The 14945-nt window shown below is 42.0% G+C and overlaps 1 protein-coding gene across 2 annotated transcripts in view; it reads right to left on the bottom strand.

Moving 5' to 3' along the window:
- ARIH1 (ariadne RBR E3 ubiquitin protein ligase 1) overlaps window positions 1–14945 on the bottom strand; it is a 74624-nt gene that overhangs the window by 16421 nt on the left and 43258 nt on the right. For both annotated transcript variants that reach the window (XM_083183544.1, XM_083183545.1), the window contains exons 3-6: window positions 6310–6454; window positions 5645–5737; window positions 5379–5434; window positions 3139–3205 (exon numbers count right to left, since the gene is read on the bottom strand). In XM_083183544.1, the coding sequence (XP_083039670.1) occupies window positions 3139–3205; window positions 5379–5434; window positions 5645–5737; window positions 6310–6454 (361 nt within the window). The remainder of the gene's footprint in view (window positions 1–3138; window positions 3206–5378; window positions 5435–5644; window positions 5738–6309; window positions 6455–14945) is intronic.

Raw genomic sequence — 14945 nt, 5'->3', positions numbered from 1 at the left:
GACACGCAAAGGGTTAATCGCATAGAAGTTGCAAATCTGTTTACAACCGTGGGTTAATTTGTGCACCATCTTGGAGAAGGACATACAGTAGACTTGTCCCAGAATAAACTGACAAGAATAATAAAAAAAAAAAGGTCTTTAATTTATCCTAGGATATAATCTGTTCCTATTCCTTTTTGTTATTTTATTACCATTCTGATTGCTTAACCAATTTCAAAGTTTTCTGTGAAAAAGATCTGGGCCCTATTGATGAAGATGAATGGGATGTAGCATTGGAGTCTCCTAAACTTTTCTCTGTAGCTATTAGAGTGCAGCAAATCCAACTGTTTAGCCTTCATAGGGGTATACTCAATTACAGTCTAAATTGCCGTCTTGTCACGAAGATGGCAGTCTCCGAATAATTTAGGTTGGAAGGGCTTCCAACCTATTTAATAACCTATTTTAATAACCTATTTAATAAGGTCTGTTTTATTCCCGACAATTTTGAAAACCAGATGGATTGGCCGAATAGCCGCGGATCCATGTGTATTTTTTTTCAGGAAATGCGGCCAATACCGATAGATATTGACCCCATTTTCGACAATCTCAATCCAACTAAAAAAAGGGAGGACGGTGCCGGGTGAGCAGAAGCAGCTCACCATGAACCATCCTCCCGCAGCCTCCTCATGTTGCTCCCCTGGTCCTGGCTGGGTGAGCCGTGCCACCTCCCATCCACTTCCCGCTGCCTCCTCCCATCACTCAGCCAGTCCTGGCGCAAGCTGGTTGAGCAGCAGCCAAATCCGACAGACGGATTTGGCTGCATTGAATAGGGCATGTCGGAATGGATCTGACTTTAATTGAATATACCCCATAGAGTGTATATTACACCTATCAAGTTATGCATATTTGGAGGACATCCTGATTGCTGTCCAGAATGTGAATCAGAGGTGGGCTCTTTTTGGCATTTGCGGTGGATTGCCCTCATGTGGGATAGTTTAGATAATTCTGTCTAACCTGGGTATTCCGAAAGCTATACTCACCCCTAAGGGCTGTTGTCTTGGGATATTTGAGGACTCCATTGATAAATATACTAAATGGTTTACTATGCCGGTATTTGCTATGGCGAAGGTATCTATTGCTAGGGCATGGATGGCCTCTTATGGACCTGAAGCTGTGGCTTGGCTGTCACTGCTTAATCTTACTGTTCAACATGAAAAATATGTGTATGCTATTCGTAAGGCTGAATCTAAATTTCATTGAATAAGGGACCGATGGCTGAAATCCAAATAAGCTAGATCACCAGTATGGGGGAACATCTCTCCAGCTCAACAACCTGCTTAATATTTTAATGGTTTATTAAATAGGACCATAGCATTTTAATGATTTATCTCCGTGATTCTATCCTCCCCCCCCCCCCCCCCATTATTTTAATATGAGGTTTATGAATGGCTTGTTATATCCATTATGTCTATGATTATTAACCCTTTGGATTTGTCTGTTAAGTATTATTTTTTACCCTTTTTGTTTGTAGTTTTGTTAAATTGTAAATGCACAATCAATATTTTAATAAAAAATACTTAATTAAAAAAAAATAACACAGTAGGTTATAGCCACTTCTGCATACCAATATTTCATTGCTGTGTGCTGCTTTGTTAATTATATACATCTTCATATATTGTTTTTATTGTGTATTAGATGATAGTCATCAAAGTTTCATAAAAAAAAAAGGGTACTTATGAGTTATCTGGGCGCCCGATTTCTAAATCGGGTCGGATCGGGCACATCGCATCGCATGCGACCATCGGATGCGATGCGATGCGTTGACCCGATTTTTCCATAGGAATCAATGTTAAAATGGACTGAGTCCATTTTAACATGGAATTCAATGGGAAAAAGGGGTCCTTTTCATACCCCTACTATCCAAGTGGGCATGGAGTTGGATATAAACCGAGCCCGAAGCGTGGCGAGCGTAGCGAGCCCCGCGAGGGGACACGGAATACCGTCCGCTCGCCATGCTTCGGGCTCGGTGGCTCGCTACGCTCGCCACAGGTTTATATCCAACTCCATGCCCACTTGGATAGTAGGGGTATGAAAAGGACCCCTTTTTCCCATTGAATTCCATGTTAAAATGGACTCAGTCCATTTTAACATTGATTCCTATGGAAAAATCGGGTCATCGCATCCGATGGTCGCATGCGATGCGATGCGATATCGCATCGCATCTGATTGTATGCCTTAACTTAAGGCATACAATCAAAAAATCGGCAGCCCAGATAACTCACAAGTACCAAAAAAAGTGGCAGTCTTCTATTACTATTTATATTAGCGCTCCATTCTTCTTCCCCCATACCGATAGGTAGCAGGACCTACAGCTGTAGCTGCCGTTCAGAGTGGTTGGTGGTGTAATTAGTAGTTAAGTGCACCTATTTCTTTTTATTAAAGTTCATGTTCAGGTTCATGCAAGTTGGTTCCGGAAAAATCTCAAAGGGTTAAACATACTTATTTGCCACTAAATGCGCTGCTTCCATGATTCTGGTTTGTCATCCATGGCAACCTGTGATTTCTCCAATTTAAAGACCTGTTTTATGCATCCCAAAGTGCTGCAGTACTGTGCATGAAGTTAAATACAGTATCATTTAGGATGTCAGTTTATTGAGAAGTCGAAAACCTTAAGGATTATTTACTGCATTACCCTTGCTTAACTATACTTCTGTCAAATGAAAACTATTAGAAGCATCATAGCAATGACGACCGCTATGTTACCTGGCAGGAACATCCCGTCCCACCTTATACTGCTCAGTGTGAAGCTAAACTTTCAAAACATTTTGACATTCTTCCATACCATCCCCTCTGCCTAAGGCTGGGTACGCCGAGGGATCCAAGGGATCCGCCGACAAACCAAACCTACTTCCCTATCAGCCGCTCAATATGTCTGTGCAGAAATCACTGGTAGAAATCTGGGTAGGTATTTAAATTTGTCTGCCCATCTGTCACGTAATTTACTGCAGTCAGTGTACAAGCAGTCAGGAAGGAAGGAAGGGGGTCACTCAAACACACAGCCAGATATGCGGATATATCTGTAAGGTATACTGGCATTAGCTGTGCTACAGAGCCAACACGATAAATCTGTAGGACAAGGTTTTGTGATCAGACACTTACCTCTACAAAGCTATTGGTTATTAAATGCTGATACTTTAACTTCACTTTTGAATCTGTGATCAGTCGCCTGTTAGAGAAAAACACAATGTAGAAATAAAAATCCTCAAAAAAATCGACACATTAGATTACAATGTCACATGATAAAAATGAAAGAACCCCTAATCTCCAAACATATTACAACCAGCACTGAGAAATGTATATACAGAGGATTACAGTATGCAAGAGATTCCCAAACGTAGTCCCCAAGGCACCCAAATGGTCCAGGGCTGAGCATAGATGGTTAAATTAAATTGATTGCGGTATTAAGTCACTGGAGCCCAATCTTGGTTATTATTAAAGCCTGGACTGATATGATGCCATGAGGACTGCATTTGGGCACCTCTGCATTATGCTTTCGTGCAGGCTGGGACCCAATTCAGGTGTTTTTGACTGATAAAAAAAAATGTATTGGGCTATAAGGGCAAAATGTTAGACACATAAGTATTTCTTTTTTTTTAATTTTACTTTCTTATGTATTTTATATTCTATGTATTTTGCGTATATGTGATTGTTCCATACCGAATCTCTCACCCACACTAGTCTCTCACGGAGCAGCATTTCATTATATTGGTGGTTGTGTCAAACATATTAATATCTGTTGCTATTCTATACATCTCATATAATTATAATGAAGAGCAAAGACTAAGGGGGGTATTCAATCTTCGGGTCACGGCAGACGAGCTTGCTCGCCTGCCGTGACCCAGTCCCGTTCTCGGTCAGCTCAACCGAGAACATGCAGGCGGGATTCAATGTCCCGCCTGCAGCGGGACGAGAAGGGGGCGTGGCCGCGAGTTGTGGCCGGGAAGTGACGAGATGCAGCCGGCAGTTGTGGCCCGGTAGAACGAGTCCGACAGCTAGAGATGTCGGGCTCGTTCTGCCAGGAAACCCTGTTCAATGCTGTCGGGGAAGACAGCATTGAATAGGGCCCGTCGAGCATCTCCCCCACGGGAGATGCTCGACGGCGATTGAATATCCCCCTAAGTGAAGTCACGAACAAAAAGCTAGTTACGTTTGTAATAAAAAGTTTATGTAAATTGTGTTTGCTTGGGTCAAACTTTTTTCAGAACTTGCAATGAGTTATACAGAACCCTCATCGAGCAAGCACAACAGCTCCATAGATCCCTGTTAACTATCAATGCATGGGATCTTGCTTTCTACTTCAAGGACAAGATTGCTAAGCCCCAAAGTGAGATGTTATGCTCTTCTTCAGCCAGTGACCTGCTCAATTCCCTACCTGAACCCCAGGCACATTCTCTTAATTTGATTTCACAAATGAAGATGAAGTATCTACACTCTTCTTATCCCCATATTCTACTACCTCTTCTCTTGATCCTATAGCCTCTTTTACCCTCACAAATAAGTATACGGGTCTCCTGTGCTTCTCCCAACCTTAACCTAACCTGTAATCTCCCAGCAATTGTGAAAAAAAAATGGAAAATAAAAATCTAAAGCCCCGTACACACGGTGAGATATAGGCTAATGGCCAATTTTGAATAAGCAATTTTGATTTGAAGCACAAGAGATTTTGACAAAGTAATGATGGTATATGATCTAGTCAAAATTGCCTTTTCTGCACAGTCAAACTATGCTAATATTGACTAAGCAGGAAAAAAAACGAGAGATTATAGATAACCTTCTAGGAGATTTTGATTATGTAGTCAATATCTCCTGCCAAAATCTCACCGTGTGTATACCCCATTTACTCTCTCAAACTACCCTCCCATTTCTTAGCTCCTATGCTCCTCCAAACTACCTGAGAGATTTGCCTATACTCACCTCAGACACTTTAACTCAAACAACATATTGGAACCACTACAGTCAGGCTTATATTCCTAACACTGCACAGAAAGCAGCACTGACTAGGGTAGTTAGTGAACTAGTCACTGCTAAGTCTAATGGCCATTACACCACTTCTTGATCTTTCTGCGGCTATTAATACTGTTGACAGCTCTTGTCATACAAACAATTCCTAGGTTTTCAGGGTGCAGCCCTTATCCTGGTCCTCATCCTACCAATCTAACTGTTCTTTCAGTTTTGGTTCTGCTACCTTTATCAGTTGGAGTACCACAAGACACAGTCTTAGCCCATCTGCTTTCCTCATTCTACACCACATCTCTTGGCAAACTAATCATCTCTTTTGGATTTCAGTATGCCACACTCTCCAAATCCCATATTGCCTGTATAAAAGGTACACTACTTACATGACTGTATTGTCATCAACTAAAATGTCACAGCCATGAGCTGGGCAGGAAATGGTCTAAAAAGAAAAGGGAGCAGTTTACAAAACAAAATTAGTATTGGGGATATACTCATACTGGTAAAAAAAAAAAAAATCTAATATTTTTGGAGAAACTGGTAAATATAAAATACAAATGCAACAAGTATAAAACTTATTAAACAGAAGAAAAAGAAAGCAGAGAAAGGTTATATATTAATAACTTCATTGTACATATATAAGAGTTACTACCTGTCCCATTCCTTCTTCTATGATTTTGGTGGTCAAATATTCACCCCAACACTGCATGCAGAACTTATGACCGCACTCAAGGCCTGTGAAATACTGCAGAATGAGAATGTACAAAGAAGAGAGGTATTTTAGAACACTGCAGAAAACAGAATGAACCATTAATAATGTGGGTTATAAAAAAGGCAAAAAAACATTTACAGATTTTCTAAAATACTATCCTATAATGTCAACAGATCTCCTACAAAACACAGAACTCTAGCACTGTAAATTGGATTGCAGAACTAAAAATGTCTGGAAAACAGACAGGTACAAAATCTATATTGACGGCATGCAGATTTGGCCTTTTAAAAAGGTCGAATCTGCACTGTGGAAAACAGCAGCGGAAATGACGCCGGAAATGTTCAGCTGGAATCATGTCTGAGTACCCCCTAAGTGACCCGGAAAATAAAACCACCATGGTGATTAAACAAACAAAAGTATACCCCAGGTATATCGGGCGCAACCAATTAAGTTTAAATCGCCATATGGTGATTAAACCAATGACATAAGATTTGTAACAAATCCAATCATTGCCGGGTCTTTCCTTGGAGGCTTTCAACACAAAAAAAAACCACATGGTGGTATTGTAGTGTACACGTTTCATGTAACAAATTATAGAGACTCACCGAATTTGGATAATTCAAGTAGCAGATCTGACATGGCATATCCTGAGCAGAGGAACGTGTGTTCATCTGCCGTGTCCGAGACTTCTTACTAGGGTTAATTACGTGACATTCTGAGAACAGTTTCTCTAGGTTGCCATCAAAATACCTATAGAGGTGGAGACAGCAAAGAAGCAGGTCTATGTTTTTAATTGAGTATAATATTTCTGCCTTATTAGGTATGTAATATACAGAAAAAATATCCTAGCAGCTTATATAAATATAAAACTTGAAATCACAATAAAAGTATTCCCCTGAGAGAGGAGAGAAAATAAAGAGGTATACATACAAAGAAAGAGGTTATAACATTCTAGAACTTAAGCGGTTATCATACAGAAATGTGTTGTGCTTACAAGATAAGTGAGCAGACAGTGAGCTAAGATAATATTAAAGCAACACTAAATTGCTGGAATAAGACATGGACATGGAAAAAGGTTATAAATCTATAGATAAGATTCTGCTCTTGGTGCTACAGTACACAATTACAGAACACTTATAACCCTTTCACACCGCACCTAATTACCGGGTTCATGCCGGTTTCTTGTCTTTTGACCCGGTAATTGGTGCACTGTGAAAGAGTTTGCCGATTACAGCTAACCAATAGCAACACGGCAATACAAACCGAGTAAAAAAAAAAGGTTCTTACCGGTTAGTTGCTGTGCAGTGTGAATGGGTATATCGAGTCGAGCGACCCGTTTCCCATTCTCACTATGAAGGAGGCAGCGCTTGGAGCAGCGCCAGCTCTAAGTGCTGCCTCCTCCCCCACTCCTGATAACGCTCCGACGTGCCCTCACATGACATCAGCGCACCGGCAATAATGCCGGTACGCTGATGCGATCTGAATAGACCGTAAATGCAGGGTCGGACCGGGAGTGAACCGTTTCAAATTTGCGGTGCGACTCTGCATTTGCGGTCTGAAAGCGGTCTTAAGCTGAGCATGATAACTATCGTTAACAATATTAACATGCATACCAACTAGCATGTACCCACTATATTGTTAACGATGCAAGCTCCCCGTGGGTCATTATCGCACCCCGTCATATCTACTTGTAGCAAAATGATGCCTTTGTCATTTATGACCAAGTGCATATTGTTCGGTGTGTATGAATGATCACTATAAAACAAGAAGGTCACTGGTAAAGCAAACAATATATCTATCTTTATTGTATCTCAAATCATTCGGTGTGGATGCACTACTGTATATCGTTCATTTTGGAGTTCAAGGAAATTCATTAACGATATCATCGACTAAGCATTTCATAGTTTGTTCCCAGCTTTACAATATATTGCATTGAATTCTGTCATCATTAATTAAGACCTAACTAGCAATTGTCCAGTCTACATACTTTATTAATTATTCTATATTGGAGCCCACCAGCTAACAATTCCCTCTCTTTTAGAAAGACACCTGACATCATGCCAGTGCGACCAGGCACCTCAAATTGCATCCTATGCCGGTTCACCGTTATCTCGCAAAATCCTTCCACCTAGAAACCTCACCAATAATAATAACTGGTATAATAATGCTGCTTAACAACCTCTGGCATCAGAGGCCGGTTTGTGTGGTCGGAAAATGGCACAACGCATAATCCAATAATCTGCCCACATTTACCACCATGTCCAATACTGAGCTCAATTAATTAATAGGTAATTAATTAAAAGTACATAGGATCATTTGTAGACAATTATAAAGCATGATCTGGCAAATTGTCTTTAATAACAGTGGAGCACATGTACTAAGCCTTGGAGAAATGAAATACCAACCAGACAGTGGGTGGAGATAAAAGTACCAGCCAACCAGCTCCTATCAATCCACTTTATCTCTCTCTCTCTCCAAGGCTTAGCACACAGACCACATGTATTTCTTCAAAACACCCCAGGCTTTGACAGTTGAGAATATACACACACACACTTGTGGACGGGTGCAGCACTCCAAAAGTCTTTGTTAAGAATAACAACTCAGGACGGCAAATAACTTTATGGCAACGTTTCAATGCCTTGTATTTAGTGGTTCTGAAGAAAATGCCACTAAATACAAGGCATTGGAACATTGCCATTAAGTTATTTACTGTCCTGAGTTATTATTCTTAACAAAGACTTTTGGAGTGCTGCACCCGTCCATAAGTATACTGCTGACTTCCATACTGCTGACATCCAAACAGTGGTCTTCTCACACGTTGACGTTTCGCCAGGAATGGCCTTTGTCAAGATAGCTCAGCTTGCACAACCATACAGATTCAGAGACTAAGGGGGGCATCGCCATGCCCCATAGAAGCCAATGGGCTTCTAACGCGAACCCACCGCCGCCCCGCACGGACCCCCGCCGACTCATACGGACCCCCACATCGCCTCCTCCCCCCTCACCTGTGTCCGGGCAGCACAGAGCTGTGACCTCCTCCCTGCACTGATCCTCTTCCGGGTGCAGTGAGGAGGAGAGCCAGGCGCAGCAGCAGCGCCGGGTGTGGGAGGGAGGGGGGAGCCGCCGAGACCTGCTGGGACCTGGGGACTCTCACCGCAAAGGACAGCTCTTAACGCAAGAGCTGTCCTTTCCTATAATTATCGTATATGTTAGAACATATGCGATAATTATAATTGCGATGGGCGGTGAAGGGGGGGGGGGGGGGCGGAGATTCTTAGAGAATCTCCCCCCAAGCCCTTGGTCTCTGGAGCTGTTTGGATATGGTGATGTAATAAATGACTTTTACCTATTTCTTCGATTGGGGAGTGCCCTTAATGAACCCGTGTGGCCCTATGAAGCGATATATGTGGAACAGTATATGTTACCGTAGAGGAGCACCCCACTGATATGAGATGGTTGTGATTGCGGAACCATAGAGCAGGGAATTAAATAATTTCTGACCCCGTCTTACCATCACTCTCACATATATATCCAGATGAAGGGTGGCACTCGGAGACTTCTTCCCAATGTATTGTTTTACTAGCAGCAACGTTTTAGCGCTGAAACCACTTTCTCAGGCCACACACAAAAGCGATGAGAAAGGGGTGTAAGCCCCGAAACTTTGCTGCTAATAAACCACTACATTTTTCACCTTGGTAATAAGTCTCCGAGTGCCGCCCTTCATCTGGATATATATGGTAGACAGTGATGGTAGACGGGGGTCAGAAATTATTTAATTCCCTGCTTTGATAAATTATGTAGGTTACTAATGTAGAAGTATGATGTTCCCTACTTATAGAGAGGCGGGTAATGTCTTAATGCCATTGACATTTGGTCGGCAGTTAGAGAAGGCTGCACTTTAGATCAGCTCTGTGCATCTTCTACATACTCCGTTGCTCACAAATAGAAAAAACTGTTTGCATTTTAGAAAGCAAAGTGAAGCTACAAGAGAGTGCCGAGTAGTGTCACCACACCATGGACCGGTTTATTCCACAGATTTCCAGGAATACCATCTCCACTTAGCTGCTGGAAGTGGGAACAAGTGTCCTGCCTTTGTGTATAGTAATGACAACGGGAAACGGTTAAGAAAGGAAAATATTGCTCTATACCCCAATGTATGAAGACTGCAGTGTCCCCTGGTGAATGAAGGAGAAATATTCAATACATTTTTTGCTTCGGTATTTACAAGGGAAGAAACTTCAGCGGTTCTGCCACGGATGGGAGCAATCAAATGCTTAGCATTCAATCTATATGTTCGAGTGAGGAAATTGTCAAAAATAGATTACCGGACCTAAAAAAGTACAGGGCAGCATGGATGGTGTAATGGTTAGCATTACTGCCTCACAGCATTGAGGTCATGGGTTCGATTCCCACCATGGCCCTAACTGTGCAGAGTTTGTATATTCTTCCCGTACTTGCATGGGTTTCCTCCAGGTAATCCTGTTTCACAGTCCAAAAATATACTGGTAGGCTAATTGGCTCCCAACAAAAATTAACCCCAGAATGTCTGTGTGCATGTGGTAGGGAATATAGACTGTAAGCTCCAATGGGGCAGGGACTGATGTGAATGTTCAAATATTCTCTGTAAAGAGCTGCGGAATGTGTGTGCGCTATATAAGAAACTGTTAACTAAATAAACAATAAAAATAAACAAATCTCCTTTTCCGGACAAAACACATCCTAGCATGCTGGAATAATGGAGTTCTGTCATAGAACTGTCATTATATCAGACATTCAATGCATTGAACTCGGGGACGGTAACAAGGGACTGGCATATAGCTAACGTAGTAACAATATGAAAGAAAAGTAGCAAAACTAATCCTGAAAATTATAGACCGGTCAGCCTTACATCCATTGTGGGGAAAATATTACAATATTATAAGATATAGTATGCAAAATTTCTTAGAACAGGAGAAGGTGATAAGTAAGGATCAGCATGGGTTTGTCAAAAATAGATCATGTCAGATTAATTTAATTAGCTTCTATGAAGCAGTCAGTAAGGGTGGATTTAAAGAAATCTGTTAATTCTTGATTTCGTTTAAGCTTTGACACGGTACCTCATAAAATGTTATAAATAAAACTAGGTAACTTAGGGGAATAAGATACACATTTTAATTGGCTTAAAAACTAGTTGCACAATCGGAGAGTGTGGTTATAAATGGCATACATTACAGCTGGGATAAGGTCCAAAGTGGAGTCCCGCAAAGACTCCACTACCTATATCATTAATGTATTGCAATATTTGTGGCCGATGAAATTGAGTAAGAAAATGAAGTCAGGAGAGGATGTGGATACACTACAAAGGGACTTAATTAAACTGGAAATGTGGGCGGAAAAAAACTTTAAAAATGTAAAGTAATTCATTATGGAAACAAAAATTAACAAGCTACTTGGAATTAATGTACGGAATTCTGCAGTGAAGGACTTAGGGGTCATCCTAGATTATAAATTTGGTAATAGTGCACACTTCTCAAGTGCAGCAGCCAAAGCAAACCGCACACTAGCATGCATTAAAAGGGGAATGGATTCAAGGGATGCCAATGTGACAGTGCCCCTTTACAAGGCATTGGTGAGACCACACTTGGAATATTGTGTTCAGTTCTGGGCGCCGAACCTTAGAAAGGACATAAATGAATTGAAACCGGTACAGAGAAGGGTGACTAAACTAGTAAAAGGTCTGGAATCACTAGAATACAAAGTAATGGTGCGTACACACGGGGGCGATTTTGTGCAAAATCGCGGGAAATATGGTCGCAGTGGAAGTGTGCACTGTCGATATATCGCTGGGTGCACGCTCCCGTTTTTGCCCCTGTGGTGATCGCTGGTCGCAGGAACATGCTCCTGCGACCAGCTGATTACCACAGCCGGGCTCCCCCGGCAGTTTCTTTTTCATCAGCGACCATCTCTGGTCGCTGATCAACAGGAGAAACTGAGCAACATATTGCTCAGCAATATATGGCTGCGCAATATATCTCCCCCATGTGTACAAGGCAATAGGCTAACCAGGCTGAATATGTTTTCACTGGAGAAATGGAGGTTGAGAGGTGATATGATTAGTATGTTCAAATACAGGATTGGGAATCATGGAACTGGGGGATGATTTGTTCATTAACAGGCCTATACTTAGGACACGCGGGCATGTACTGAGGCTCGAGGAAAAAAAATTCCGTAATGAATTAAGAAGGATTCTTCAGCATTGGAGCAGTAACATTCTGGAACTCATTGCCGGTGGGGGGTGATTACAGCAACTACTGTTAATGAATTTAATTCAAAACTGGATACATTTTTGGCCACTAAGGGAATCCTAAAGATATGACTTACTCAAGTCAGTAGTTACAAGTCAAATAGGTTCAACTATATAGACTAACGTCTTATTTCAACCTTAATTACGATGTTACTATGATACCAAACAAAAATACTGAGCATGCAGTTTCTGTCCATGTAGCACAAGAGAGAAGGTCTTTCCAGGTGGCTGCCAGCAACTGACTGTCTTAACTATTCTACAATGACCACTTCAGGTTTCATCCTCCATTTTCTCAACACATTCCTACCATAGCTGCACAGAAATGCAAGTCACCAATGGCTGCTGCAGATTCTGTTGTTTTAAAATGGTTACTCTGCTACTCTAATCAGTTGGTCAGGTACAGTATACATTGTATTTCGTGTTACTGTACAGTATGTGGTTTGTAACTTGATCACCTCAATCTATAGTGCGCATTCTAAGTTGACACTTTATAAATAAAGGATAAATATATGGCCTCATTTCTACATTAGAACAACTCAGGTTAATAAATCTTAATAAATGAGATTAGTTTGCACGGAGTAGGAAATAATTGCCTGCTATAAGAGCGGTGGCAAAAGAGCGGTCTACAAGAGGTGTGGATTCTAAGGTCTACAGTGTTTAGGTAGACTGTCAAAAGGTTAAAATGAACAACAGAGAAAAGCAAAAGGTCATCAATGTTTTGTAACAATTTTTTTGTTGTCAATGCCGACATTATGTGTAGCTCACTGCGATTGTCACCGATGCTCTCGCCACACTGTACCATTCCCAGTCGAAGTAGATGTTAAATTATGAAAACGGCAATAAAATTAAGAAATTATGAAACTCACGTTGACCTTTTGCAAATGTTGACCTAGTGTGTGTCGCCTTTTGGTTTCAAGCTTTTGAGTGTCGATCTAGACATTGTAGACCTTACATCCGTATCCCTCTGCTAGACAACCTCTCTTATTTTTATCTTGCGCATGGGACGGTGGAGGTGGCCTCTTCCTTCTTTGATATTTGGGAAAATTTCATTGCAACTTTGCCAACCTCAATGTAAGTTCAGATCCATCATATTTTTCTTCTGACCCAGTGGTATAAAACTCAAAATTATTTTGTGTGATCCTCCCCCATTACGTTGCCTGGTGAGTAAGTGCCAGACACCCATTTGTATTCCTTTTATATTTAATTGTGTTTGTCATTTATACTTACATCCAAGTATTATATATTTGTCTGTATTTTATACAAGTCTTGGGTTATATGCCTATATATGTTTAAAAGTTGCTCATGGAAGGGGGGGCGTGGCTACCGCAGACATTGAAGGCAGCTGAATCCTACTGCTCTCTGATATATCCATCCTGCTCTGCCATTCTACAAGCGCTCACCGACTTCACACCCTTCCCTGGGGGTGTGAAGGTGCCGGGCACACTCCGGGAACCAAGTGGAGGCTCTGCTGTGAGCGGCGCGCTGTCAGCCTGCAGAGACAGCCGCTGTGCTGTCCTGTGACCTTGTGCAGGCGCCATCTTGCTGCTGCTGCATACTGTGGAGAGACGCAGACTGTTGGAGCTACAGCGCGGGGTGCACACATCTGCTGGTATTCTCCCTATCAACCACGGAGGCACACCTGACACCCTGCTCTATACCAAGAGCCCCCTTCCACACAGAGACCAGAAGCCTGCTTTATTGGGAAGAGGTGAGGAGGGGATCACAGCCATTTTAGCTCCAGGAGCTGAGACACAGTGATACACAGGCACCATCATCCTTGATGTTTTAGGGAGAGGGAGTGCTCTATCTGCTACACGGAAACAGCTATTAGCTTGGTAATGTGCTAGCCACCACAATTTCTTTTTGTGTTTTTGTGCACCAGCATATTTGTTACCCTACATGCCCTAAGTGCAGTTGCATCTCCTATACAACTCGACATGGCAGCCTCTGTACAGCTTATTCTACAGGCTATTTATGCCTCTTCTGATAGACTGCTTGCCAAGATTGCTGCAGTGCAGGGGGATGCCCTTTGTATCTCCAGTACTCCCATTGACAGGTCTATATCTCCAGGCCGTGGACCTACAGCCCATACTGAAAAGGCTCCATACTGTTCCCTGGATGAGCTCTCTCTAATGGCCTCCTCGTGCTACATGGACAATTCCTACCCTGTCTCAGCAAATTTCCTCTCCTATACTAGTGATAAATATGAGGTTGCTGATGGGGAAGTTATTCCTTGTGGCCGTGGTCCTACAGCTTACACAGATCCTGCGACTGCTTGCCCCATGGAGGAGTGCTCTCTGATGACCTTGGTCTGATTTTCATATATCTACCATCTCCCTGTACTGCATGTGGAAGCTGGCGGGAACCTCCAGACACTTCGTCTATTGGTTATTTTGGTTGTTTTTAACTCCTGGTCTTGGTTACGTGAACATCCTGGCTCCCATTTAGTTCATTTACAAATGTTTGAAGCTATGGTATATGATGGAGGGACTGCTCTCCTTATGGCTTTGTGGAAGAGGAGAGCCTGGCAGGACTTCGTTTCATACCCCTGTGCTCATTGTTATATTTGCTTCATAAACTGAGGTTCTAGTGACTTAAAGCTCCTTCTATGTTAAATCTGTGTTATACACTAAAATTGATATGGGAATCTGTTCTACACATCCGTTAGGTTGGATATAGATGGCACTGACCAGTTCAAATTGCCCTTCTGCACCGCAACGTCTGCTCCATTGTATTATCAAATGTCCATTGCCCCTGGCGGTACATGCGGCAAATATCCTCTAGTTGGGTGGGCTGGAGGGGTAAATTGGATTTTTTTGGCAAGGAATATCTTAATTTAGCTTTAGATATGGGCCACTGATTTACTCCCTCCTCTAGTTAATGGTAGTTAATGGGGTAGCTATTAGAGTTAGTTTTAGAATAGGCATAGGGGAAGTATGGTTAAAGGGCTCCAAGTAT

This window comes from Crinia signifera, chromosome 4 (assembly GCF_055691185.1).
Source record: "Crinia signifera chromosome 4, ASM5569118v1, whole genome shotgun sequence".
Classification (NCBI taxonomy): Eukaryota; Metazoa; Chordata; class Amphibia; order Anura; family Myobatrachidae; genus Crinia; species Crinia signifera.
This window is presented reverse-complemented; position numbering and strand designations above follow the sequence as displayed.